Raw genomic sequence first — 25652 nt, forward strand, 5'->3', positions numbered from 1 at the left:
CGAGTCTCCGCTCTCAGATTATCCCAGTGATTTCTAGTTATTGGAGCCACACTCCCAGCGGTCCCACAGTTCCCAGAAAGCACTCACATACCCAACACACAAACCACCAGGATTCTTTATCAGTCCAGACAAGCAGTATGAACAAACGTGTTTATTCTCATAAAAAAATGAACACTGAACAAAAATGTGCAAATAGCAAACAGTAACAAGTAACTGAAAAATGGATCAATTAGAAAACTAACTAAACATCTATATACTTCTAAACAGTACCTGGGAAGATCAGGACATATAACTGTTCACTGAACCTTAGCAAAAAGATCATCTTCCAGGCTAAGCCTGAAGCAGCTGCCAGCATCTGCTGGGTAATTTTCAAAACTCCAGTGCCAATCAGAGTCCAGAACAGTCAACTTTCAAATAAAAACTAGTTACAACTCTAAAGACACTTCATATTATCTGTGTGCCAAATAAATGCTCCTGTTTACTAAGCCACGCTAGCGGATGTTCCGGCGCTAATGCCGGCAGAGCCCATTCAAAGTGAATGGGCTCTGCCAGGATTAGCAACGGTTCAGCTGCTAGCACGGCTTAGTAAACAGACCCCAAAGAAAGGGAAGTCGGTCCTCTGTAATAGCTTTAAGCATAAACATGCACCATCTGCTGGCCAAATAGGAGAAATACACTTCAGAACATAATGCAGGAAAACATCCGATACATTTTAAAGGCCTAAAACACACTGTTTCTTCACACCTCAAGAGAGAGACCCTGAACTGCGGCCTCCACAGACTGCTGATCGGGTATCGACAGTCCAGAGTTAGGGTGGTTCTGGCTCTTCCTTTCTGGAGAGGCCATAGTGTAACTGTGTTCACTGCCTTTCTGGTGATGTATGGTGAAGTTGAACATTTGCAGGACAAGCTCCACCAGAGTAGCTTCCCATTCTCTCCTGAGACCCTCGTCATACAGACCAACAGATTGTGATCTGTGATGACAGTAAAGTCTCACCCATACAGACATGTTTGCAACTTCTTGAGAGCCCACACTAAGGACATACACTCCTTTTCAATAGTGGCATAGGTTACCTCTCTGTCAAGGAACGTACGACTTGGATAAACAATGGGGTGCTCCTCCCCTCTGCTATTCGCTTGACTGAGTACAGCCCCAATGCCATATGATGAGGCATCAGTCTGTACTAGAGAATGACACGGGGACAAAATTTGTCCCCGTCCCCACCCCGTCTCCGTGGGTTCTATCTCCGTCCCCACCCCCTCCCGGAAGGCCCCATCTCCATCCCCGTCCCCGCAGGTTCTGTCCCCGTCCCATCCCCGTGGGCTCTGTACTCATCTGCAGAAGCCTCAAACATTTATGATTTTATATTTAAATCTTTTTATCAAAGTATAAAAAGGAACAATATGCTGTGCAACTGTTGTGTATAAATTACAAACAGAAAACAATAACAACAACTAGCAGCTATAGAGGGGCATAATCGAACGCAAACGCTCATCTCCATGAGCGTCTATCTCCGAGAATGGGTACGTGAAGGGGCGGGACAAACCGTATTTTTGAAAAAAATGGGCGTCCATCTTTTTTCCGATAATACGGTTTGTGCTAGCCAAATGCATCGGATTTGTGCAGATTTGAGCTGGGCGGTTTCGTTTTTCAGCGATAATGGAAACCAAAGGCGCCCAGCTCAAAAACGAACAAATCCAAGGCATTGGGTTGTGGGAGGGGCCAGGATTCGTAGTGAAACTGGTCCCCCTGACATGCCAGGACACCAACAGGGCACCCTAGGGGGCACTTGTAACAATTAAAAAACAAAGCAACTACCTCTGAAGTCCATAGCTCCCTTCCCTTGGGTGCTGAGCCCCCCAAATCCCCCCAAAACCCACTCCCCACAACTTTACACCATTACCATAGCACTTATGGCTGAAGGGGGCACCTACATGTGGGTACAGTGGGTTTTGGGGGCAGTTTGGAGGGCTCCCATTTACCACCACAAGTGTAACAGGTGGGGGGGGGGGGGGGGAGATGGGCCTGGGTCCACCTGCCTGAAGTCCACTGCACCCACTAACAACTGCTCCAGGGACCTGCATACTGCTGTGATGGAGCTGGGTATGACATTTGAGGCTGGCATACAGGCTGGTAAAAAACATTTTTAAAGTTGTTTTTTTTGGGTGGGAGGGGGTTAGTGACCACTGGGGGAGACAGGGGTGGTCATCCCCAATTCCCTTCGGTGGTCATCTGGTCATTTAGGACACTTTTTTGGGACTTGTTCGTGAAAAAAAAGGGTAAAAAAAAGTGACCCAAATTCGAGCTAAAACGCCTTTCTTTTTTCGATTATCGGCCGAGGACGCTCATCTCTCCTCGGCCGATAAACATGCCCCAGTCCCGCCTTCACCATGTCTCCGACACGCCCCCGTCAACTTTGGCCGTTTCCGCGACAGATTGCAGTTGAAGTCGCCCAAAATCGGCTTTCGATTATACTGATTTGGACGCCCACGGAAGAAAGACGCCCACCTCCCGATTTGGGTCGAAATATGGGCGTCTTTCTCTTTTGAAAATAAGCTGGATAGTAACTCTCCCACCACCACCACCCTCTACCCTTCCAACTCCAACAATAGCTGACTTCTACTAGGCCAAGGAGTCCTAATCCACCCTGTTAAATTGTCCAGGAGTACAAATACAACCTGTTCTGTATGCCCTACAGGGGAGATTTTTAAATCTGTGGACGAATAAGAAGTCACCAACAATCTCAGGATTCAGTCTAGCTCTCCTGTCTTCCACAGTCCCTCCTGCAATAGAAGATGTCTTCTTAGAAGATCTGCTGGTAGCAGAATGTACAGGATCCCCTGTGCAAATTTTGCTAGCTGTGGCCTGCACGTTTGCTTGTTTTTTCCAAAAAATAAAATACTCTCGCCTCCATCAATCAAACATAAATAACAGTCCAGTTCATGAACAGGCTTCAAAGTAGACAGTGACACGAGGACAAAGTTTGTCCCCATCCTCATGGGCACTGTCCTCATCCCCGCCGGTCTCTGTGGGATCTGTTCCTGTCCCCACCCTGTCCCCGTGGGATCTGTCACCGTCCCGTCCCCACGGACTCTGTCCCCGACCCTATCCACACGGTACTGCGGGTCTCTGCCCCATGTCATTCTCTAGTCTGTAAACAATAGTAGGAGGATCACCATAGAGGACTCCAAGATACAAGGTCACCAAACATATAAAGAGGAATCCAAAAAATGTATATGGAAATATGATGTTTGATTTTAACAAAATATTTCTAAAAAGCAAGGAAAGACCTCAAATGCCCGGACCGCTTACTTTCAGTTTTCGGCGGCTTTAACTGGGGGCGAGGGTGTTCATCACTGGTCATAAAAACCTTGCTTGGAAAGAATATTTTAACTTTTAATTATTTCCAAATTTATTTTAAAAAAGATTTTAGCAATTTTGCTCTTTTTTACAAAAAAGTTTTTTTTAAATATATTGACAATATCAATGCTAATTTCAAATTTATTTAGTTCATAAAAACCTTCACTGATTCTCTCATGAAGTGCTCTAAAGCAGCTTTACAAAGATAAAATAAAGTCGAGCTTTTATCTGTTGCCCCATCCGTTTGCTTGTAGGCTTTTTCAAGGGCTGTGCTTCGACAAAGAAAGCATTGAGAAAATTCTCTAGTCTGTACCACAAATCTTTGCTGGTAGTCAGGTGCAGCTAGTACTGGATCGGTAGCTAATGCTGTCTTTAATTTTTGGAAAGCCGCTTCACATTTTGGCGACCAGATAACGATTCGGGGTAGTCTCTTTTTAGTCAAGTCAGTCAGGGGCTTGGCTATAGTGCTGTAGTGAGGCACAATATTCCTGTAATACCCTGCTGTTCTAAGGAAGGCCAACACTCGCATTGTAATTTGGGGAGTGGGCCAGTTTTGTATAGCTTCCACATTAGCTGGTTCAGGCTTCAGCTGTCCACCTCTCACTTTATGCTGGATTTCATAGTCAGGTGGGACTCCCTGATCCGGTCCAGCACTCCACTCAAATGGATCAGGTGGTTATCCCAAGTCTGACTGTATACATCAATACCACCAAGACAAGCTCTAGCATGCTCCTGGAGTCCATCTAACAGACAATTCACTAAGGACTGAAATGTACGGGGGCAATTTTTTCATTCCAAAAGGCATTACAGTAAACTCATACCAGACCAAATGGGGTAATAAATGCTGATCGATCCTAAGCAGCAGCTGTTAGGGAGATCTGCCAGTACCCACGGCTAAGGTCCACTGTAGTCAGGTATTGGGCCCCAGCTAAATGGTCTAGTAACTCGTCCATCCAAGACATCAGATAGGCATCAGATACAGTACAATCATTAAGTCTTCTGTAATTCACACAGAAACGGGTTGTGCCATCTTTCTTGGGAACAAGAACTACAGGAGAGGCCCAGGGACTATGAGACTTTTTTATAACACCTAGGGCTTGCATCTCATCAATTTCCTGTTTCATTTGTCTCCCAATCTCAGCAGCTATTCAATAGGGATCATGCTTCAGCGAGTCATGGCCACCCATGGTTATATCATGATTAGCCAAATGGGTAAGTCCTGGTTTAGTGGAAAACACATCAGCATACTTTTGCAATACTGCTTCTAACTGTTGTCTCTAGGTGGGGGTTAGTTGCTTTCCCACTACAATTTGTTGTATAGATCCCTCTGGCAAGGTCTCTGCTAAGAGGGAAGGTATGCACTCATTATCCTGACGTTCTTCTGGCAGGCTGCATACAGCAAGCACCATAGCTGTGCGATTTGCATAGGCTTTTAACATATTTAAATGAAAAGTGTGCTATTTTATGTCATGCCAAGTGGTCTAAACCTTCCCACCATCATGTCTCCAATTTTGTTCAAATTTTATCTGTTGCGCGAGTCAGGTGTTAAACGAAGTTTCCCAAAATCTGAGGTCTCTAACTGCAATAGTTGCAGATCTAGACCCCCTTTTCTGAAAGGTTGTCAGTCCATGAGCGTGTGACATTTACCAAAATGCCATTTTTGGGGTCTAATAAAATCCAAACACATTTATAAGAATGGCTAAAAAATTCAAATCCTGTACAGTTTTGATGCTAATTCCGATTAAATACATTTTAACATTATGGATGCAAAATCCAGTCAAACAAGTTGACTCAAAGTGTGCATCAAAATTGGTTTGAACAAGCATTATGCTTGTGCTGGACATAATACTGCCAGATTTGCAACTAACCAGCATCTATAACCGCCCTGCAGGATCTCTTCAAAGTTGGCACTGTCAGCGCAAACGGTAAAATGTACCAAAGTTCAAAGCCAATTATTAAAAAAGAGTCTGCCTGAATCAGCTTGTGAACAGTATCATCTGAAAGAGAAAATTGTGCTCTACAACACTGATATGTTTTGCAATGCCACCATTAAGTAACCATTTACTCAGGTCAAAGTATGTTACGTTTAGTACGCTTGATGCGCTAATTTTTCTTCATTTCTAGGAAATTGAGTCTTAATAGTCGCTTAAAAGTATTGATATAATTATTTATTCATTCGTATTTTATTCGTTGATTGTCCAATCGTTTATTGTGCACTATTATCAGTTTGTTCGTGCCATCTCAAGTGAATATTCCAGCTTAATAAAATCTTTTAAAAGGAGAAATTAGATCTTACCTGCTAATTTGCTTTCCTTTAGTCCCTCCGGACCGGACCAGGATTGGACTGATGGGTTGTGCTCGCCTACCAGCAGGTGGAGACTGAGAAAAAACTCTGACTCTAGAGAGCCAATAGGAGCCCTGGCCATGTGACCTTAGCCTCAGTATCTGAATAACAAAGCAGGAAAGAAAGAAAGACCTTCTGTGCCGTATGGAATTCTAGCAGCCACAAATTCGTCGGCGAAGCCGAGTACTAGAGCTCACCAGCAACTCTCACCAGAGAAGTGGTATGGCCCCTTTGTATTAGAGCTCGCCAACAACTCTCACCAGAGAAGTGGCATGGCCCATTCATATTAGAGCTCACCAGCAACCCTCACCAGAGAAGTGGTATGGCCCATTTGTATCAGAATTCGCCCACAACTCTCACCAGAGAAGTGGCATGGCCCATTCATATTAGAGCTCACCAGCAACTCTCACCAGAAAAGTGGTATGACTCACTTAAGGGTCTTCTATATATTCCAGCAGTTGAGCTCACCAGCAACTGTCAGAGAAGTGATATGACTCCCTTAAGGTTATATATATATTCCAGCAACTGAGCTCCCCAGCAACTCTCACCAGAGAAGTGGTATGGCAAATTAAGGTTTTATATATCTTCCAGTAACTGAGCTCACCAGCAACCACCAGAAAAGTGGTATGGACCACGCAAAGATTTTTTTTTTTTTTTTTTTTTATAAAGCATTCCACATGTGGTAAAGGAACTAAGACACGTCCAAACCTAATAAAAGAATCTAAAGAGTTGAGAGAACATGGGATGGGCCTGGTCCGGTCCGGAGGGACTAAAGGAAAGCAAATTAGCAGGTAAGATCTAATTTCTCCTTCCTTAGCGTCCCTCCGGACCGGACCAGGATTGGACTGATGGGAAGTACCAAAGCAGTAATCTGATGGGAGGGACCCTATGAAAACTACATAGAAATATCCATGCTGTATAGGCCGCCTCCTGTCGAGAACTAACATGCGGCGTATGTCAATTTGCGAAAGAATGAAGGTAAGACCAGGTTGCCACCTTACCAATGAGTATCGAGAGCATCAAAAAGCGCTGTAGTAAGAATACAGCCCGCTTCTGAAGTTGTGGAATATGTTGTTATACTCTGTGAAACTGCCCTTTCAGTGAGATTTCTCAGTGAGAAGAGAAATAGACGTTCTCATTTCCTTAATCCGTCGAGATAGAGCGGGTAGAAACAACCAAACCCTTACGCCTACTGGCTAGACAGACAAACCCAAGAACAAAAGACCGATCAGAAAAGGTGAAACCATGAAACTAGACTAGGCCGAAAAGGAGTAACCAACTGTAGAAGTACTCCACCCATATCCCTACTTGCTGCAATAGCTACTAGGAACCCTGCTTGAATAGGAAAACGTTATAGAAAAAGCTATGGGTACTATAAAACAGTGGTTTAAGAGGAAAACTTAAAGGACACCAGAAGAAAACAGCCCAAAAAGAGGACCTACGAAAGCTGAAAGATTAACATTGTGATTTGAAGAGGATTTCGGCTTGTCAGGCGAAGGAGACTAAGATCCTTAAAGTAAACGAGAACTTCCAAAAGGACGAGGCCGTAAAAAGTGCAATCTGCAGGAGAAAAGAAAAAAGAGTAATCGTTTATGAAAACCAACAACAAATGAACCCAGAACAAATAAAAGAGACGGGGCTCAACAACGCCACCGCCGCATAGAAAGAACTACTGAAGCGTAAAATGCGCTCTTAATTAATGAAAAAAAAAACCACCAAAGAGCCAAACCATATGACCAAATAAAGCGTGGTATGGATGAAAGATGGAATTTTTTTTTTTTTTTTATAATGAAAAGACAACGCCTAGTAAGTTGACAGAAGAAACGCCTATAGAAGGTTGAAAGACCCCTGCTAAATGATGGCGTCTATCCCTGTCTCCGTCAAGACTGTTGCTGGACGGAAGAAGTAAGAAATGTTTGAGAGCCTGAAGGCAAAAAGAGATATCCCTGAATTGCCGCAGCGAGGCAGTAACGCTGAAAAGATGAGAGTCCATTCACTTGAATGCAGGGTGAGACAACTAAGAACAAATGACTTGCAATGTTTCGACTGCCGCCACATGGACTGCTGAAAAAAGCAGTTAAGCAAATGTCCACCCCTGACAAGAGCCTCACTGACTGCCAACTCAGAGTATACTCTTAGTTCCCTCCATTGGCGGATGACAGAACCCCTTGCCATGGCCAAAAACCAACATAGCACTCCCCGCCTTGCTGAGCAGTAGGGGAACAAATATACCCGAAGGTAAACGAATTGTTGTGGTCCCCCAGAAACAAAACATATTACAACAAGTTTCTGCTAAAAAGTGTAGTGGCCCGAAGCATCCCTATGACGGAACTAAGGTTCTTGTGATAACTAGATGATACTTAAAGAGCGCAATTGATGACCCTGAGATTCCAAAAAGGATGAAGGAAAATTCCTTCTGGGAAACTAGAAAGTAAAATTGTACTCTGCAGAATAGAGTGAGGCAATGGCCGAAGGCCCAAGGTCACCAAGAAAAAAGAAAAAATATATATATAACCTGGGATGCTTGCAGAGGAGATGAAGAGGAGATGAAAGACTCTGCGCCAACCTGACTAAACAAAGAGAAAATTTGAGATATCTGATGAGAGATCAGAGAGGCCTGGCTACATTCCCACCCCACCTAGAGACTGTAAAAGATGCACCACCCGGTGCGTGACCTGAGAACTCTGCCGATAAGACTTTCCCCAATTAGTGAGTCGTCTAGGTAAGGCTGAACAAAGGATCCCTAGTGGTCAACCTAGACTCGTAAAGCGCCAGAATCTGCGATGAACCGCCAAATAGCAATATGTAAATAAGCCTCTGACATATCCAAGGCCGTTAAATACTCTCCTTGCCGAACTGTCACTATGATCGACCGAGGAGTCTCCATACAAAAAGTTGTGATCCTGAGAGCGCAATGAACAACCTTTTAGAGCTAAAATAGAACGGAAGGAAGAGTAATGCTGAAAATGACCTGCTAATGCTTAAGCAAAAACTAGCCATTTTCTGGGTTCTGAGGAGGAGAGAAAAGGTGACCAAGGACACTACTTAAATAGGGCTCCATACCCCAGCCCTATCCCTGTGGCGTGTCACAGCTGGGTAAACTTTAAATATATATAGGTGTCCAACAACCATGGAAGCACGCTTTTTTTTTTTTTTTTTTTTCAGCAAGTTCAACCATTTGCTCAGAATGGACACCTGATTCACCGGCCCGTAATTTCATGGATCTCCCCAATCCTCGTACTATGGTCATGCCTCCTCCCTCACTGAGATGTACCAAACCCACACCCATTAGATACGAATGCTGGGTTTGATGGACTTTTGGTCCTTCCCAAGATGACAATACCTATGTACCTATGCCCAATAGACATGAATGCTGGGCTTGATGGCCTTTTGGTCTTTCACAGCAGAACAATACTTATTTACCTAAGACATAGTGGCACAGGAAGTGAGATCCCTTCTAAGTGAAAGGAGGCTCTGGAGGAGGGCGCATAGAATAAAAATGAAAAGGACAGACTTGTAAAATACTTTTACCGGAGAAGAAGAATTTGTGCCGCCGCTACTTAGAAAAGGCGGAGGAGACAAGACTATATGAATTCAAGAAAGCAGGAACATAAGAAAACAGGAACATAGATCTGGGGATAGTAGATGGTATGTATAGGCATACTGGACCAACCCAGAAAGTTTACCATCTGCCAATTGCTGAACTGATAGCATAGATTTAAAAACAAAATGGTTTCAGGACCTTCCACTATCTTTAAGGGGGAAATATGCAAAATGAAAAGGTGACCTCATTCTCTAAGTGGTCATCTGTCCTGTAACTACCAGCAGAAAGCCAAAATGAAGTATGAGAGGCTTCAAGACAGTTGGAAAAGAAGAGAAGACATGAACCAAGCCTGCCTGCAGTTGAGTGATTGGGAGCTTGATAGACAGGGCTGTCCCTCAGAGAATATGAGAGAGCATATATATTCTTATGGCATCTAAAAACAATGTACTTTATGCCTATAGAGAAAATTTCTTAAATTCTTAAAAAACACTGTAAGAATACCACAGCCATTGAGAAATTCTTAAAAGGAACAAACTCTGTGTCTCCACAAATTAAAATCATAATTTGTGATTTTAAAACTGAAATTACAACCTTGCAGAATTTACATAGTCTCAAGGCAGAAAAAGAATAAGATAGAACCGCAACACTGGGAAACCACAGAGAAAAAATAATCCTGGATTATAGAGCAAACAGCCTCAAACCATTTGTGCAAATGGTGTGCATAAATGTGCAAGTACACAAGCTTTCCACGTACCACCTAGATTGCATAGTATAGTGGTTTTCTTTTTTTTTTTTTTTTTTTTTACTGTCTCTCTTCTGGATAACTGATGTGATTGGAAAATCATGCTTCAACCCCCTAGTTCCCCTGCAAGATGAAAGACATGATATTCGTGATATTCGTCTGTTCTCATTCTATAATTCGTTGTAGATTCAAATTATGGAGCGCTACACATACCACAGAGCACTGCGTTCTGAAGGAGCAGGCTGCAATATAGAAAACTTGGAGCCGAAAACGAATGGACTCCGTCGCTGCCAAAAACATGCTGCAGTCTCTCCTGCATAATGGAGCTCTCTCCGCCCCCCCAGAAAAACACACGTCGCGCGGAAAAACAAAATGAGCGCCGCACGCACCAAATTCGCGGGAGAGGCATCCGTCCACAACTGCTGAAGCAGACCGCGACGGCGAGGAACCCTGGGCTGACGACTGAAGCCCCGAAGACAGCGAAAGAGAAGGTCCCGACGCACCTCCCAGCGGCGCACAGTATTTACAGGAGCCGGAAGAGGAGATCCCTTGACGCTGGCATACAGCGCAGCGTCTCAGACATGACGGTAATGCGCGTGCATGCGCGTACCCGATTCGCGCCAAAATTTCCTTTTTTTTTTTTTTTTTTTTTAAGCCCTGCTCTGCCGAACAAACCGCTAAAAATAAAACAACTGACCAAAAACGGAGGGAAGAGCAAAAAAGCCAGTCAAGAAACCTCCTCCAAATTATTGCTGCTTTTTTTTTTTTTTTTTTTAACAGCTAGATATCATAGACACCCAAAACAGCACCCAGAGCTGCCTGCCCGTTAAAGTAATGGGGAAAACTCTGCTGAAGAGTAATAGAATAACACAGAGCTGCCTGCTCGTTAGAAGCCTGGGGATTTTTTTTTTTTTTTAATAGCCGAGCGCTGCCTGCTAGCTTGCTCTTTAAAATGCTGGAAAGGAAAAATACCTATACGTTTTAACTTTCTATAGTGGCTGCCTCTCCCAAAGACATACCCCTTTCTAAACAAAGGGTAGCCCTTCCCAACTACATATGGGAGATGGGGAGGAAGGGGGGAGGGACCCGGGGGCACCCGAGTTTAACACCCCCAGAGGCTGTAAAGAAAGAAAGGAAAAGAAATCTCTATCTGACCAGCGTCTAACCGAGAATTCCTAGGCACAGAAGAGGTAGCATTGTAGTTCTTATTATTAACCTCTAAAAGAGACAGATAAAAAGATAAAAGAGAGGACTAATGGGCTCGCTTCCTACCTGCTGGGAGACTGAGAAAATACTGAGGCTAAGGTCACATGGCCAGGGCTCCTATTGGCTCTCTAGAGTCAGAGTTTTTTCTCAGTCTCCACCTGCTGGTAGGCGAGCACAACCCATCAGTCCAATCCTGGTCCGGTCCGGAGGGACGCTAAGGAAGTGTGTTTATCATCTGTTGTACCATTTAATTATAGATGTCAGAAGACAAGAAAAATGAAGAATCCTTGGCTCCCTGTTCAATTGGGAAAAATGCTGGTACTTCAAAGTACCATGTAATCTTCTATGCTAAGAAGGCAGGATTCAAACCTTTTGGGGATTTCACAGAATGTGACCACAAACTACTGCTTATGCGTTCAGAAGCAAATCTTGATGAGGATTCCGTAATTTGCTTTCACCATGAATCCCTTTTCCTAAGTGAATATCAATCAATGCAAAAGAAATGTTGCAATCCATTCAAGAAGAAGAATCATAATGTAAGAGCTGGACTTAGAGTGATTGATATTGAAACAGCTGCCAAACTTCGTGAGCTAAATAAAAAAAGAAGTGATAAATACAAAACCAGGTCAGAAGCTTTGCCCTGCCTGCAAATCGACACTAAATAAAAAGCTAGAACCATCAGCATCATCATAATCCCAATCTGAACAAGATTTCACAATGGATGAAACTAAACCATCCATCAACAAAAGTTTATCATTTATTGGTGCTTCACCTCTGAAAAGGAGACAACTAAGTGACAGAGATAAGCCAAGCTACGCAAAAAGAAAGATTTCTGAAGCACAAAGTTTAATTGGAAACCAAATTGCTGCTGTTGTGGGGATCAATTACCACGAACAACCATGTGGGCCAGGATGTAATAATTGTGCAGACCTTGATAATCTTATAGAAGATTTGAAAGAAAATGTTAAAGTATCAAATCATAAGGAAAAGGTTCAAATATTGACCTTAGTTCCAAGAAGCTAGACAATTAAAGATACAGTAACAGCATTTGATGTATCAGAAAGAATGGTAAAGCAAGCCAGAAAACAGGCTGAGCAAGGTATTTTAGCTGTTCCAGCAAATCGCTAAGGAAGGAAGCTCTCATCTGAAGTTGTTCAGAAAGTACAAGATTTTTTTGAAGATGATGAATTCAGTAGACTTTGTCCAGGGAAGAAAGACTGTGTGCCTGTTAGAATTTCAGGAACAAAGACGTACAAGCAAAAACGGTTGCTGCTTTGCAATTTAAAGGAAATGTATGTGTCTTATCGGAATCAAAATGGACCAGAAACTGGCTTCTCAAAGTTTTGCGAACTTAGACCAAAGTGGTGTGTTACAGTTGGCTCTGCTGGAATGCACTCAGTTTGTATCTGCACAATACATCAAAATGTAAAGCTTATGCTCACTGGAGCATCAATCAAGGACGACTACAAGGAACTTCTTAGCAAAGCCGTTTGCAGCCTGGAAACCAAGGATTGTATGCTTCATCATTGTGAAAATTGCCCTGATCCAGAAGGAGTAGAAGCAGCAATTGCTATATATTTCAAAGATTATGACCCTGAAGAACTAATTGAGTATATACAATGGGTTCATACTGACAGGGATACTTTAGAAACAAAGAAGCTTGAAATGGAAGAATACATTGAAGAAAATGCGGACAAAATTTGGAACCTGTCTTGTCATCACTACATTTCCAAGCATCAAAGTCAGCACTTGAAAGCTCTGAAAAGTGATTTGAAAAAAGATGAATTTATAATACTAATGGATTTTGCTGAAAACTATTCATTGTAGTTCAAGATGCAGTGCAAGGCTTTCACTGGGAAAACAGTCAAGCAACAGTCCATCCATTGTAGTCTACTACCGCAAAACTGAAGAGGTGCAATGTGTGAATCTTTGTGTTATTAGTGACTGCCTGTGACATGATACAATTACTGTCCATGTTTACATTAAAAAAGTAATCAATTATCTCAAAACGAAGTTTGATAAAATAAGCTACATCCACTTCTTAGGGACGGTTCAGCAGCACAGTATAAGAACTCCAAGAATTCCTTAACTTATGCCATCATGAGGAAGATTTTGATATAAAAGCTGATTGGAATTTTTTTGGAACAAGCCATGGAAAGTCACCTTGTGATGGCATTGGAGGCACAACAAACGATTGGCAGCAACAGCAAGTCTGCAGCGTCCATCAGCAAACCAGATTCTAACACCTGAAGATCTTTTCAACTTCTTAATGAAAATATAAATGGAATTAATTTCTTTTCCACCAGCAAAGAGGAAGTTGCAGAAGAAAAAGCTTCACAAGAAGAAAGATTCCAGCAAGGACACACTCTAGCTGGCACAACAGAAAACCATCATTTTTTTGCCCATTGATAAAACAACAATTCAAGTCAGCAGAGTTTCAAAGGATGCAACATCATTTTTGGCAAAAATTAGTGATGCTGAACAAATAGATAAAGTCACAAATCTTCAGCCTGGGCAGTATGTTGCTTGCATTTATGAAAATAAATGGTGGATTGGAAACGTTTGTGAAACGTCAATTGAACAGAAAGATGCTTTCATAAGCTTTATGCATCCTCATGGTCCCGCTACTTCATTTTATTGGCCGGTAAGATGCGATACTTGCTGATCCCAGAACAACTTATCATTGCTGTTATTCCAGCTCCATCAGTGACATCATCTGGTCGGCAATATAGTTTCCCTGAAACCGTTCTCTTGAAGATCAATGATGCTTTCAGAATGATGAAGTAACTGAAGAAGGCAGGCTTGGGAACCTGCAGTAAAGAAACACACAATCAGGCTTGGGATCCTACAGTTAATAAACCCTCAATCAGGCTTGGGATCTGCAGTAAAGATACCGACCCGTGGCTGTTACTGCATGGCGATCGGGCGTGGCCCCCATGGCGAAGGGGATGCTGGTTTCAATGTGATAACCAGTAATGGCTCAGCCATCATGGACCAACGCAATACATCACGCACACAAAATATAACATACTTTGACCTGAGTAAATGGCTACTTAATGGTGGCATTGCAAAACAAAAACATCAGTGTTGTAGAGCACAATTTTCTCTATCAGATGATACTGTTCACAAGCTGATTCAGGCAGACTCTTTTTTAATAATTGGCTTTGAACTTTGGTACATTTTACCATTTGTGCTGACAGTGCCAACTTTGAAGAGATCCTGCAGGGCGGTTATAGATGCTGGTTAGTTGCAAATCTGGCAGTATTATGGCCAGCACAAGCATAATGCTTGTTCAAAATTTCAAGTCCGTATCTTTGTTTGCATGGAAGTTGTTGCGGTCTGAATATTGGTCCAAATATGTTCCGATGAGTCGCGACCAATTTTGATGCACACTTTGAGTCAACTTGTTTGACTGGATTTTGCATCCATAATGTTAAAATATATTTCATCGGAATTAGCATCAAAACTGTACAGGATTTGAATATTTTAGCCATTCTTATAAATATGTTTGGATTTTATTAGACCACAAAAATGGCATTTTGGTAAATGTCGCGTGCTCATGGACTGACAACCTTTCAGAAAAGTGGGTTTGGATCTGCAACTATTGCAGTTACAGACCTTAAATTTTGGGAAACTTCGTTTAACACCTGACTCGCGCAACAGATAAAATTTGAACAAAAATTGGAGAACATGATAGTGGGAACCTTTTTTAATTTTAGATCACTTGGCATGGAATGACCCATGACGAAGTTATCGAAACTTTGGCAATTGTTGGCCGTGGAATAGTTGGGGAAGGAGTCTGTATATCTTTCAAGATAAGTAGAAAAGTTTTTCTGGACTATGTTCAATTAAGGTTTTTGGGAGGTTTTTTGCACATGATAGAGGGAACTCCTGTAATATAAAGGCTCTTTTGCTTAGATGAAGTCTATTGAGGCTTTTCCTCCCTGTTTAAAAAAAAAATTAATAAAAAGATAAAATTATAATACTGAGCAGTACAGTGCACTCCATTTAAGTGCATGTCGGATAAGCGCATGCTCTATTTAACTGCATGCTGTACTTCGGTCCCGTTTTTGGCGCCATCAATTTCTATGGGGACAAACTTCGGTTTAGTGCACCACTGATAAGTGCAAGATTCGCTTATATGCATGATTTAAGACCGCTCCTCTGCAGGAAAGACTCTGCATAAGCGCACGCACGGAATATGGAAGCCGATTGGTGCGTGACAACCAATGAGATTTCAAATTTACCACCCCTTTAACTGCCACAGGCAGAATAAACAAAAGAATGTTGTTAGAGTGTACACTGGAGTTGTCGTCGCGCAACTGTAAGACTTTATCACTGGCTGAACGAATAGAAGTTCTTAAAAAATTAGAAAACAAACAAAGTCAAGCATCTATTGCTAAAGAATATGGTGCCAATCCAAGTCAAAATTCACGTATCTTGAAGCAGAAAGACCAGCTTCTGGAAGACTGGCAAAACAATACAAATCCACAATGGAAACGAAAAACGGGCGGGAAAGCTGAGGAGGTAAAAGATGCTCTTCTTCGGTGGTTTTCTCGAGTCAGGAGCAGACAGTTTCCTGTCAGTGGTCCACTGCATATGCAGAAAGCTAACCAGCTAGCTGAAAGTCTTGGACTAACTGAATTCAAAGTCACTGTTGGATGACTGGAAAAATGGAAGGAGAGGAACAACATAAAATTCAAGAAACAGCATGGTGAAAATCAATGGTGCTGAAAATTGGGTTGTTTCAGTTCTTCCCACCACCTTGAACGAGTTTGCACCTTGTGACATTTTCAATGCTGATGAAAACGGTCTCTACTGGCGAGCGATTCCTGATGGAACACTTGCATTCAAACCAGCCGAAACCACAGGAAGTAAAATGTCGAAGGACCGACTGACAATCCTCCTTTGCTGCAATATGGATGGGAGAAGTTGGAACCACTCGTCATTGGAAAGAGCAAACAGCCCCGTTGCTTCAAGAATGTTAAGCAACTTCCTGTGTCATACGAGGCTAACGCAAATTCATGGATGACTGGGGAAATTTGGAAGCAGTGGCTAAAGAGGTTAGACACTAGAATGCGGGCACAATAGCATCAGATTTTGTTGCTTTGTGATAATTGTGCTGCACACAGTAATGATGTCAGGCTGTCTAACGTCAAGGTGGTCTTCTTGCCACCAAACACTACCTCTCTGATCCAACCTATGGAACAGGGCATAATAGCCAATTTCAAACAACATTATCGGGCTCTTGTGCTACGTTGTCTGATGAGCGTTATGGATGACCAGACTGGCAAGGATAAACGAGCTGTTGAACTGGCTCGTAATCTATCACTGTTGGATTCCCTACATATGCAGAAAGAAGCCTGGAATCATGTTACACAGGCAACCATTGTGAACTGCTACAAGCGGGCAAGCTTTGTTAGGGATGTGGAGAGGGACGAAACAGATGCAGCTGTTGCAAACGTGTCAGATGAACAGGCTACTGACATCCCAGCTGGTGTAACTGAAGAGGAGTTTCATCACTACGTAGCTGTTGATTATGATCTACAAACAGCTGACCACAGCACTGATGTCCAGATATGCGCCTACACGCAGGCAACAGCTGATGATGAAATGAGCAGTGAGGCACATGCTGACGAAATTCAACAACCTCCTGTCACTTTTGCAAGAGTGCTGGAGAGTCTCAACACCATGCAAGCCTATTTGAGGCCACTGGATGTCAGTGCTATGTCAGTTTTTACTGTCTGGAAGACGTAGTCTATGGAACTCACAGACACAAGAGTGTACAGAGGACTATGACTGATTACTTCAAGTAAACTTAATGTCAGTTAACGGAGACTGTATACTGTACATTTATTAGACAGTACTGTACATATGTTTATCAGAAGTCAAGCTTCTTTGAGTCACAACGGTTAAGTGCACGTTCCAATTAACTGCATGTATTTCTTTGGTCCCAGACCCTTGCACTTAAGTAGATTGCACTCACTTTAAAGAGGATTATTACTAAGTTGTCTGTGATATATAACTTATCCTTGTGTCTTCCCTATATATTTTTTGTAGTGGATTCATAATGACTGATTGCCAGAAAGTACAGTTTAAGATCTCATATGGGTCACTCCACTCCAGCCCCCATATCCAGCATTTCCTCTTGCCTTCCCTCCTTGTGTCCAAAATCACCCCTTCCCTTCTGTACCCCCCCCCCCCCAGCTTGACTTCATATGGGAGGAAGAAAGATGTACTTACCATGAGCATACGAGCCAACTTTTCAAATTAATTAGGAGTGCTAAATCCAAATAAATTACCTCTCCCTCAACATAGTCAAGGAGTTTGTTCAATATTGGGGGTGCTCAAGCACCCACAGAGCTGGCTTCATAAGCACTTCTGTTACTTGCTGGCTTCATCAAAGGGGGCAAAGATAGGTGACAACATGAACACTACTGAAAGAAAGTAAAGTGTCTGCCATGCTGAACACCCAGTAGAGAGGGGGTAGATAAGTTCCATAGGTAGTGTAGGGAAAGAAAAAGGAGATGCTGGACATCTGGAGGGGTAGGAAGGGAAGAGATAGAGAAATGCTATAAAACTGGGGGGGGGGGGGGGGGGGCATAAAGAAGGGAACAGGAGTTGATGGACTCCTGGAAAGGAGGGAAGAGATGCCGCATACTTGGGAGAGTAGGAAAGGGAACGGAAGGGGAGATGCTGGACACCTAGGAGTGAGGGAAGGGAAGGGAAGAGGAGATATTGGAAACCTAATGAAATCCTCAATTTATAACCTTGATTTATACATGGGTCAAAGCACTTTTAATCTTTTTTTAGCTCAAAACTGCATATCAGCTTACTGATAAAAACAATTTATACACGATATGGTACTTAATCTTAGTATAACTTTTTTTTTTTAATATTAACTATGCTCACCAGTTCTTTGTATTCGTGATGAATTTCTGTATAGGACAGCTTGTTTTCTTCTTCATCATCAAAAACTAAAAAAAAGTTGACAACAGAAGCAGAAAACAAATGTTAGTCACGCATTTCTGATGAAACACTGTACATACAACAGTTACTTACCTATAGATTATAGGCTATAACAGGTGTTTTCCAAAGACAGCAGGATACATAGTCTTACATGTGGGTGACATTATCAGATGGAGCCCACATGAGACCACTCTCTAGCTTGTTTACAACAACCTTTTAGAACACTGCTCTCTGCGCGTCCTCCACCTCTCACTGTCACACGGGACCTAGCTAGTCCAATTTTTAGTTTATAGAATGCAACACCAAAAGGGAGGAGGGATGGTTATCTAAGACCATGTGTCCCGCTGTCACTGGAGAATACCTGCTATAGATAAGTAGTTGTTTTCTCCAAGGACAAGCAGGATACTGTAGCCTTACATATGAGACTCCCTAGTTACAGACTACCTCCAACAAAAACGGGGAAATATGCAGAAGACACTGCAACATGCAAGGGTTAATAAAGCAAAGATACTTACCTTTAGCTGGTGTTCTCTGAGGACAGTAGGCCACTTATTCTCATATGTGGGTGACATCATCCGATGGAGCCCCGGTGCGGATGCTGAATCGCTAACACTAGAGAAAGTTCTAGCAGCGCCCCACCGCACATGCGCTGATGCCTTCCCGCCCGACACGCAAGCGGGGTCCTTCAGTCAGGTGACAAGCATAAATTTTATAACCAAAAACAACGCCATGGGGAGATGGGGAGGGTATGTGAGAATAAGCTGCTTTCTTCGAAGACAAGCAGGCCACTTTATTCCCACATGTGGGAATCCCTAGCTACCAGGCTCACCAAAAACAAGAAAGCTAGGATAACAGAGTTTTGAAACATCGAGACTAAAGCTTCAGTCAACTTGAAACTATATACATACTAGATGTGGAGGTGCAGCCTGGAACAGAATAAAACAGAGCCCTGGAGGGTGCAGTTGGATTCTAGACACCAAACAAATTCTGCAGAACTGCCTGTCCAAACTGACTGTTGCGTCAGGTATTCTGATCCAAACAGTAGTATGATGTGATTGTAACACACTTTCACCAGGATGGGCATGAGGTCTGGGGGAAAATGTTGGCAGAACAATTGACAGGTTAAGATGGAACTCTGTCATGACCTTAGGAAGGAACCTGAGGTGCGTGCGGAAGACTACTTTATTGTGATGAAAGTTAATACATGGTAGGTGAGCTACTAGGGCTTGAAGCTCACTGACTCTGCAAGCTGAAAGATGGCAGGTATCCAGAAGCCCAAAAGGAGCTTTCATTAGCTGGGTGAGGACTATGATGAGACCCCTTGACACAAAATGGAGGTTTGGTAGGGGGCTTTGTCAACAATCAACCTCTCGAGGTACTCAAGCAGTTTTTGTGTAGGGCAAGAGAAGAGATCTAAGGACTTGCCCTCACACCAGACAGCAAACCTTCTCCATTTAAAAGAATAACACCTCTTAGTGGAGTCTTTCTTGGAAGCCCGCAAGATACAGAAGACACCCTCAAGCAATCCAAGGGAATCAAGTTCTACCTGCTCAACATCCAAGCCGTGAGGGCTAGAGATTGGAGGCTGGAATGCAGAAACCCCTCGTTCTGCATGATGAGAGTCAGGAAACAGTCCAATCTCCATGGATCTTCTGAAAACAACTCGAGAAGAAGAGGAACCATATCTGTCGCAGCCAATGAGGAGCAATCTGTATCATGGTGCCTCGGTCTTGCCTGAATTTCAGCAAGGTCTTCGCTACCAGAAGTATAGTAGGATATGCATACATAAGTTCTCTTCCCCAATGTAGGAGAAAGGCATCTGACTTTAGTCTGCTGTGCAATCCAAGCCTGAAGCACACCTGAGGGACCTTGTAGTTGACATGAGTGGCAAAAAGATCTACTGAGGGGATGCCCCATCCTCAGAAAATCTTCAGGCTACTCCCATGTTTAGAGACCACTTGTGCGGTTCAAGTATCCTGCTCAATCTGTCTGCCAGGCAGTTGTTCTTGCCAGGTAGGTAAGTGTCACGGAGGTCCACCCTGTGAAGTAGGGTCCACTACCACATGACCACCGCTTCCTGACACAATGGGTATGATCTTGTACCCCCACTGTTTGTTGACACAGAACATTGCAACCAGATGGTCTGTTTGAATGCTAAGAATTCTGTTCTGGAGTCAATCTCTGAAAGCCTTTAGTGTGTTCCAAACAGCCCTGAGCTCGAGGAGATTGACTTAGAACCTCCTTAGTGGACCACTGACCTTGAGTGTGAAGCCCATGAGCTCCCCAACCTAGGTTGGATGAATCCGTTGTCAACACCTTTTGATGCAGTGGAATTTGGAATGGATTTCCCAGAGTCAAATTGGACAGGATCATCCACCAGAGAAGGGCATGAGCAAACTCCAGCAAGATGCAAATGGCATGTTAGGTTCCCTGTGGCTTGAGACCACTGGAAAGCTAAGGTTCACTGGCCCGCTCTCAAATGGAGCCATGCCATGGAAGTGACATGCACTGTGGAGGTCATGTGGCCCATCAGTCTTTACATTTGCCAAGCTAAAACCTGCTGGCTGCTGCGGACCTGTGAGGCAAGTGCTACCAAGGTATCCACTCTCGAAAGAGGAAAGAAGGCCCGAGCCTGCGCTGAGTCTAGCACGGCTGCTATGTACTTCAATTGTCGTACTGAATGGAGACGGGACTTGGGATAAATTATGACAATCTCCAGTACATCTAGCACTTGAATACTCAACCACATTGACTCGATTGCCACCTCTTGAGGTGTGTTCTTGCCCAGCTAATTGTCCAGGTAAGGAAACACATACAGTCCCAGTCTGCGAAGATATACTGCGACTTCCATCAGGTACTTGGTGAAAACTCTGGGGACAGACACTTAGGGGTCAACACTGAAGAAAAAGATCTAGGTGTCATAGATAATATGCTGAAGTTTTCTGCTCAGTGTGCGGCGGCAGACAAAAAAGCAAACAGGATGCTAGGAATTATTAGGAAAGGGATGGTGAATAAGACCAAAAATACTATAATTTTTTTTTATATCACTCCACGGTGCAACCACACCTTGAGTATTGTGTTCAGTTCTGGTCACTGTTTCTCAAAAAAGATAGAAAAGGTTCAAAGAAGAGCGACTAAAATGATAAAGGAACTCCTCTCATAAAGGCTAAAGAGGTTAGGACTCTTCAGCTTGGAAAAGAGACGGATGAGGGGAGATATGATGGAGGTCTACAAAATCCTGAGTGGTGTAGAACGAGTAGAAGTAAATCATTTTTTACTTGTTCCAAAAGTACAAATACAAGGGGACACTCGAGGAAGTTACAAGGAAATACTTTTAAAACAAATAGGAGGAAATATTTTTTCATTCAATGAATAGTTAAGCTCTGGAACTCAATGCCGGAGGATGTAGTAACAGTGGTTAGCGTATCTAGATTTTAAAAAGGTTTGGACAAATTCCTGGAGGAAAAGTCCATAGTCTGCAATTGAGACAGACATGGGGAAGCAACTGCTTGCCCTGGGATTGGTAGCATGGAATGTTGCTGCTAATTGGGTTTCTGCCAGGTACTTATGACCTGGCTTGGCCACTGTTTGGACAACAGGATACTGGGCTAGATGAACCATTGGTCTGACCCAGTATGGCTACTCTTATGTTCAGACACTAGGCCAAATGGCAGAATGCAATACTGGAAATGGTGTTTCCCCATTCGAAATCTGAGATACCTCCTGTGACTGGGAAATATCAAAATGTGGGTATAGGCATCCTTTAATTTCAGGGAGCATTGCCAATCATTTTCCTGAATGAGAGGAAGTAGGGTGCCAAGGGAAATCATCCTAAACTTTTCTTTCACCAGAAATTTGTTCAGGGCCCTTAGGTCTAGAATGAGCCAGAATCCCCCCATTTTCTTGATCACAAGAAAGTACCTGAAATAGAATCCCTTCCCTTCTCCCCCTTGTGGTATGGGTTCGACTGCTTGGGCCTGCAGAAGGTCAGGGATTTCCTATACAAGTATCTGCTTGTGCTGAAAGCTGATGTAAGCTGCTCTCAAGTGGGCAATTTGGAGGTCGGTGATGCCAAATTAGAGCACACCTGCGGCAGACTATTTGAAGTACCCACTGGTCGGAGGTTATAAGGGGCCATCTGTAGTTATAAGGGGCCATCTGTGTTTCCTCCCAAAATCTCCTCATCGCAGGTGACATCAACCTCCACCTCGAAGATACCAACCTAACAAACGTGTGCGAATGCAAAGACTTCCTTCAACTATGGGAACTCCAATGGCCAAACACAAACCCCACCCACATTAAAAGACACACACTAGACCTAATCACATACAAATTCTCACATGAACTAAATATCACATTAATAGACACAAAATGGACAAGCATACCATGGTCTGACCACCACAAAGCGAACCTCTCTCTTCACTGGCGAACAAAATATTCACAACATAAACAAGAACAAACAACCTACACCACGAGAGGCAGAATAAACTCATTGCTATTTTGGTAACAAGTCTATGATAACGAGTGGACAACACCGACAGACTCAACCCAATTTCTCCATGATTGGGACAACAGATGCAGAATTATACTAGACAACATAGCACCACTCCAAACCAGAACCTCACATAGAAAAAAATCAATATATTGGTTTACAGGAGAACTAAAAGAACTAAAGACATAAGTCAGAAGAATCGAATGTGCATGGAACAAGAAAAAAAAATGACTCTACACTCAATGCCTGGAAGCAACTACAAAGAAAATACAAATACACTATCAGAGAGACCAAAAGATCATATTATAAAACTAAAATCGGTCCAGGCTACAAGGACACACATAAATTCTTCCGAATTGTAAACAATCTACTAAATACCACGCCGGTTACCTCCAACAACATAGATACCCCATCAGCAAACAACCTGACCAACTACTTCAAAGAGAAAATCATAAAACTACGAACCACTATACCCAGCAACACAATTGATTATGCAAACCTCCTTGAGTGTCTAGACCCAATACATGGGGAATATCCAGCAGACCGATCATGGACCAACTTTGATGCGCTATCGATCGAAAACATCTCCCTACTACTCAAAAGATACGCCAAATCGAACTGCAAACTAGACATCTGTCCTAGTAACCTGATAATAAACGCCCCCCCTCAACAATTTATAACAGACTTCACGAGCCACTCGAATTACATGCTACAAAACGGTCTTTTCCCAAAGCAGAAAGAATATTTTACTTACCCCACTACCTAAAGACACAAAGAAAAGTGCAAATGACTTAACCAACTATCACCCAGTAGCATCTATCCCACTAATAACCAAACTTATGGAAGGTGCAGTGACGAAACAACTCACTAACCACCTAAATAAATACTCAATTTTGCAAGAATCTCAATCAGGATTTCGATCGAACTATAGCACAGAAACAGTACTAGTTACCCTAATGAATAAATTTAAACAAAAAATTGCAACTGGCAATAACATACTTCTCCTACAATTTGATATGTCCAGTGCCTTCGACATGGTCAACCACGGAATATTACTAAATATCCTGGAATACTTTGGAGTTGGAGGGAATGTTCTCAACTGGTTTAGAGGATTCTTGACAACCAGATCATACCAAGTAACAACCACTATGGCGATATCAGACCCATGGATACCTGAATGGTACCCCTCTCACCAACCCTCTTTAACCTAATGATGATACCACTAGCCAAGCTATTAGACAATCAAAACCTTAACCCATACATATATGCAGATGATGTCACGATTTACATCCCATTCAAACAAGACCTAAAGGAAATTACCAACGAAATTAACCAAAGTTTCCAAATCATGCACTCCTGGTGGATGCATTCCAATTAAAAATTAATGCAGAAAAAACACAATGTCTTATTCTCACATCACAACACAATACAAATCAATTCACCACCATAGCCACCCCTAACTTTTCCCTCCCTATCTCTAACAATCAGAAAATTCTGGGAGTCACCATTGACCGAAATCTCACACTCGAAAACCACGTGAAGAATACAACGAAGAAGATGTTTCACTCCATGTCGAAACTCAAAAGAGTTTAAGCCTTTCTTCCCTAGGGCTATTTTTCAAAACCTAGTGCAATCTCTAGTACTAAGTCACCTGGACTACTGCAACTCACTATACGCTGGCTGTAAAGAACAGACCATCAAGAAACTCCAGACAGCCCAGAATACTGCAGCCAGACTCATATTTGGAAAAACAAAAGACAGCCTTAAATAACCCTGTTTCACAGACCCGGAAAACGCCTCAGCTTCTCTGCCACAGCAGAGACCAGTGAACTCGGCATTTTTTTTTTTTTTAAATCTGAAACTTTCCCAAGTCAGGAAGACAGCCAAGAAGCAAAGAACCCAAGAAAAGGGTATTGCTGCAGATGAAAGACAAAATAGAGCTGCTTTGCTTGTCTGTTTTATTTTTTTTATTTTTTGGAAGCAGTGTGGCTGTCTCTCCTGGCTCTCAGGATACCCTTCCATCGAAGGGGCTAAGGCAGTGCCAGACCAAAACTTCAGCAAACTGAAGATAGGAGCACTCAAATAACATATGGGAGAATTTTGGGGGGAGGGACCCGGCCACCTGAGTTTAGCACCCCCAAGGCTTACAGAGAACCCCCACGGGCCTCAGCCTCCAACATTCAGAGAAATACTGGAGCACAGAATGGACAGAAATAAATAGAATTATTAGTTGTAAACCAAAAGGGAGAAACTGAGAAAGAGACTGAAGGGCTCACCTCCTTCCACCTGCTGGAGACTGAGAATACTGAATCTCATTCTAACCGGTCAGGGCTCTTATTGGCTCTCAAGAGAGTCAGAGTTCTCAGTCTCCACCTGCTGGAAGGCGTGCACAACCCATCACTTTCTGGGCAGGTCCGAAGGGACGCTAAGGAAATGCCATTATTCTAATTATTTATGTAACTGGTACACAAACTTTAGTGCTCTCTTTATAGGCTTATCCACATATGCATTCATATAGACACAGATACAGACGCACATACACACAGAGAGATAAACACAAAAACAGATACACACATTACTCTGGGGGAATTCTGTGCAACTGCGCAGTGCAGAATTTCTACCCCCACAGTATGAGCTCTCTCTCCCTCTCTCTGTGTGGCAGGAAGAGGAGGAAGTGAACCACTGCACAACGGGTCAGTTCCTCCTCCTCTTAGGATTACCATATGTTTTTGAGTGCCTTAAAAGGACACTGCCCGGATGCCCCGCACTATCTTTTTGAGGACACTGCGGGGCATCTGGGCAGGTTTTTGCTAGCCTGCCTGTTTGTCTGGGTTTGCAGACGGATGGGCAGGCTGGTGAGCAGGCGAGCCTCAGGGTGTCCTGTCCTCCTCTACCCTCCTGTACCTTATTGTCGTGCCCTGATGGTCTAGTAGCCTTTTTGGGGCAAGAAAGATGCCCTCTTTCCTGACCGGCATGACTGCAGACCTCTCGCTCC

At 43.0% G+C, this 25652-nt stretch overlaps 1 protein-coding gene across 3 annotated transcripts in view; it reads right to left on the bottom strand.

Moving 5' to 3' along the window:
- Positions 1-25652, bottom strand: part of CFAP36 (cilia and flagella associated protein 36) — a 294401-nt gene that overhangs the window by 251993 nt on the left and 16756 nt on the right. For all 3 annotated transcript variants that reach the window (XM_030196218.1, XM_030196217.1, XM_030196216.1), the window contains exon 2: positions 18109-18173. In XM_030196218.1, coding sequence (XP_030052078.1) covers positions 18109-18173 — 65 coding nt within the window. The remainder of the gene's footprint in view (positions 1-18108; positions 18174-25652) is intronic.

This window comes from Microcaecilia unicolor, chromosome 3, assembly GCF_901765095.1.
Source record: "Microcaecilia unicolor chromosome 3, aMicUni1.1, whole genome shotgun sequence".
Taxonomy (NCBI): domain Eukaryota; kingdom Metazoa; phylum Chordata; class Amphibia; order Gymnophiona; family Siphonopidae; genus Microcaecilia; species Microcaecilia unicolor.